This window comes from Sinocyclocheilus anshuiensis, unplaced genomic scaffold (assembly GCF_001515605.1).
Source record: "Sinocyclocheilus anshuiensis isolate Anshui unplaced genomic scaffold, SAMN03320099.WGS_v1.1 scaffold3874, whole genome shotgun sequence".
Classification (NCBI taxonomy): domain Eukaryota; kingdom Metazoa; phylum Chordata; class Actinopteri; order Cypriniformes; family Cyprinidae; genus Sinocyclocheilus; species Sinocyclocheilus anshuiensis.
Window position 1 is genome coordinate 148,670 of NW_015554070.1, and position 3,555 is coordinate 152,224.

Below are 3,555 nucleotides of genomic sequence, written 5' to 3' on the forward strand. Positions count from 1 at the left end.
ACACTCACTCTCTCACACTCACACACACACACACACACTCACACACACACACTCACACACACTCACACTCTCACACTCACACTCACACTCACACATATATATATATATATATAAACTGCACCCCCAATATGTAGTTTATTGAAAACATTAGGGTTAGGTTAGGGTTGTTTTTGACTTAGGGTCAATGTTATTTTATTATTAAAAAAAATTATGTTATAGTTCTTATTCATATTTTGAATAAGCTTTTGTTTTTACACTTTGTTTTCACTTTCTTTTGCTTTTATAATGTTATTATTTAAATATTAAATTTTGAATTTTAGTTTTTTTTTTCAGTTAGTAATTGTAGTGCTTCTTAAACGTAAACTAAAATAGATATATACATGTTGCCTTGGCAACAGGTTGAAATAAGTTAAAGTTTGTCAAATATATATATATTGTTTTTTTTCAATAGAAATTTTTTAATCATTTCAGTTAAAGAAAATAATGCTGTTTGGAGTTGAGCTGAGTGAACACTGCTGGCTGTTTGCTGGTGGCTCATTTCTTACAGGAGGTCAGTTTGTGGTCACTATCTCCTGCAGCATCTGGGTTTCTCTCATCAGAAACTCACTTGTTGTACAGCACTATATCAGGCAGCCAGATGTGTCTGGAGGGGATCCGGAGCTTGTCGATTCCCTCGTACTCCGCCGGGTCCCACGACAGCCGATAATCATTCCAGTTCTGCAGATAATATCGCAACTGTCTTATCATTTCATATATGAGCTTTCCCTCGCTCAGACAATTACACGCTCGATTAGCGGCGTGATGAATGGATGTGAGCGCACTGATTATTGGATAAATTCAAGATCAACCACAAGGACGCCAGAGCTGATGATGCTTTAATCGAGTAATAATTGACATCTGATGAGCCTCTGACACTGACCTGAGTGAGCCAGACGTTCGTCGTCATGATCTGCTCTCTCTCATTCTGGAAATAATAACACATAAGCACATCGCTGATGGAAACTCATATAATTTCTCACATTATGTAGAAATGTCTTTTCAGCAGCGTTAGATCTGTATTGGTTTATATTAGTGACCGATGACCTGGTGTTTCTCAGCTCATGTTGTATTTCTGCCGTATTTGACACACATTTCAGGAACTTTCATTACTAATGCGCTGATGGTTTGATCAGGGAGGCATCAGGACTGAGAAACGCTGTCAAAAACACAACATGATATTTCACGGGACACACATCAGTTTTAAGTGGCTGGTTGTGGAATCAAATGTGAATGAACGTATCAATATCTGTCTGTTTAGGCCTCACGACTGATGGAAATCATTAGAAAACTTTTTGGCCATTGAAATACACTACAGAAGCATAGATATTGAGATTTTGAAGGCTGTGGAGGTCTGGTTTTGACTCACCACACTGATGAGCTGTGCCAGAGAAACCTGCAGGAGGACCGTCACTCTCTCGGTCCGGTTCAGCGCCGGCCGGATCAGTTTATTATAGCGCTCTTTACCCAGCAGCCAGTTCATCAAGCGCTCCTCAGAGTCCGCACAGAGTCCACCTGCAGACCGCCAGAAAACACCTCAGACCACACGACCAGACTCATGCATGAAACAGCCGCTCCGGCAGCTCGCTTGGGTTATAAAACACAAAGATGGTGACAATTACCAACAGAAATGCTGCATTATGATTTTCAGTCGAATGCACTTGTTGTACATGACGACTAATTAGCCGAGATGCTCCGTTAGAAAGAGAGAAAGATGCTGAACCCCTGGTGAAAACTGAAAAAATCTATTCTAACAAAAATGCATGTGCTAAGAACATTGAAAATATTATTTCTGAATGTTCAAAATGTCCAGGTTGTTTTCAAAAGGTTTTTTCTTGGATATATAAACATTTAGGAAATATTGCACTTTTTCATTTTGCAAACATTATGGGAACGTTAATCTGAATGTTCTGAAACATAAAAAAAAAAAAAACGTTAGACAAATGTCCAACTAAAACATTTCAGAAAAAAAACAAACAAAAAAAACATTCTATGAATAATTTATAAATAAGGGATATACAGCTGTGGTCAAAACTTTACATACACCTCGCAGAATCTGCAAAATGTTAATTATTTACAAAATGCAATCTTCTGAATTTGAAAAGCAGGGTAAATTGTACTTATTTTGTCTTCTGGGAAATATAGTAAGTCTCTTCTGGAGCTTCTGAAGGACAGTACTAAATGATTAAATATGATATTTAAACAAAATAAGAAAAAATGACACATCTCTATTCTGTGCAAAAGTTTTCACCCCCCCCCCCGGGCTCTTAATGCTTGGTTTCTCCTTCTGGAGCATCAGCGAGCATTTGAAGCTTCTGTAATAACTGCGTTTGAGTCCCTCAGTTGTCCTCAGTGTGAAAAGACGGATCTCAAAGTCATACAGTCATTGTTGGAAAGGGTTCAAATAAAAAAAACAAAGAATGGGCAAGAGCCGGGGGTTTTTCTGGAGAACAGCAGGCAGTTTAACTGTTCGTGAACAACTATCACAAAACATGAAAACAGTCATGGATCATCAAGGTAATAACACACAGTATTAAGAATCAAATGTTTGAATGGTGTCACGTTTATAAAATCAGATATGGACTATATGTAAACATCTTTTATGTAAAATATCTTATTCTGGACGATGCTAAATAAATAAAAAAATAACATGCATTTGTATGATCCCTCTTATTTTGGTAAAATAATTCAGATTTTTGTATGTTTTGACCACAACTTTATAACGTTCAGAGAACATTATTTAAGACCAGATAATTATTAACATCACTAGAAGAGCATGAAACAGTCTTCATCACACGTAATGCCAAGGAGGTTCTTGAAATACATTTTACTAACAAAGTCCATAAAACCCCAGACGTCTGAATTATTACAGCTGTGATATGGTGGATATTCCTGTTCGTCTGATCATGTGGATCAATATCAAAATCAAACAAAACTCTATTTGAGTATGAAGATGTTTATTTCGTCACAATCAAACAAACATGATCCATCCAGGAATAGTGAGAGGGATAATTCAACATGAATGGACAATATATATATATTAAATAAATGATCATAAATAATATTAATAATGAATACATGATACATAAACATAAATAAAATATCCCGTCTGCACTCTGAATAAAGACAAAAAACCCTAAAATAAATATAAAATAGACCTAATAATTCATCTTTTGGATGCAGTGGTCTAATACTATCTGTCACTGTAGCAATTACACTCTCAGAAAAAAGGTACAAAAGCTGTCACTGGGGCGGAACCTTTTCAAAAGGTACACTTTCGTACCTTTTAGGTACTAATATGTACACTTTAGGTACTAATATGGATTCTTTAGGTACTAATATGAACACTTTAGGTACTAATATGGATTATTTAAGTACTAATATGTACACTTTAGGTACTAATATGGATTCTTTAGGTACTAATATGTACACTTTAGGTACTAATATGGATTCTTTAGGTACTAATATGTACACTTTAGGTACTAATATGGATTCTTTAGGTACTAATATGTACACTTT

The 3,555-nt window shown here is 35.8% G+C and overlaps 1 protein-coding gene across 1 annotated transcript in view; it reads right to left on the bottom strand.

The window, feature by feature from the left end:
* LOC107668698 (neuronal acetylcholine receptor subunit beta-4-like) overlaps positions 1 to 3,555 on the bottom strand; it is a 14,609-nt gene that overhangs the window by 5,928 nt on the left and 5,126 nt on the right. The window contains exons 2-4 of the mRNA XM_016460668.1: positions 1,406 to 1,551; positions 920 to 964; positions 608 to 717 (exon numbers count right to left, since the gene is read on the bottom strand). Of these exons, the coding sequence (XP_016316154.1) occupies positions 608 to 717; positions 920 to 964; positions 1,406 to 1,551 (301 nt within the window). The remainder of the gene's footprint in view (positions 1 to 607; positions 718 to 919; positions 965 to 1,405; positions 1,552 to 3,555) is intronic.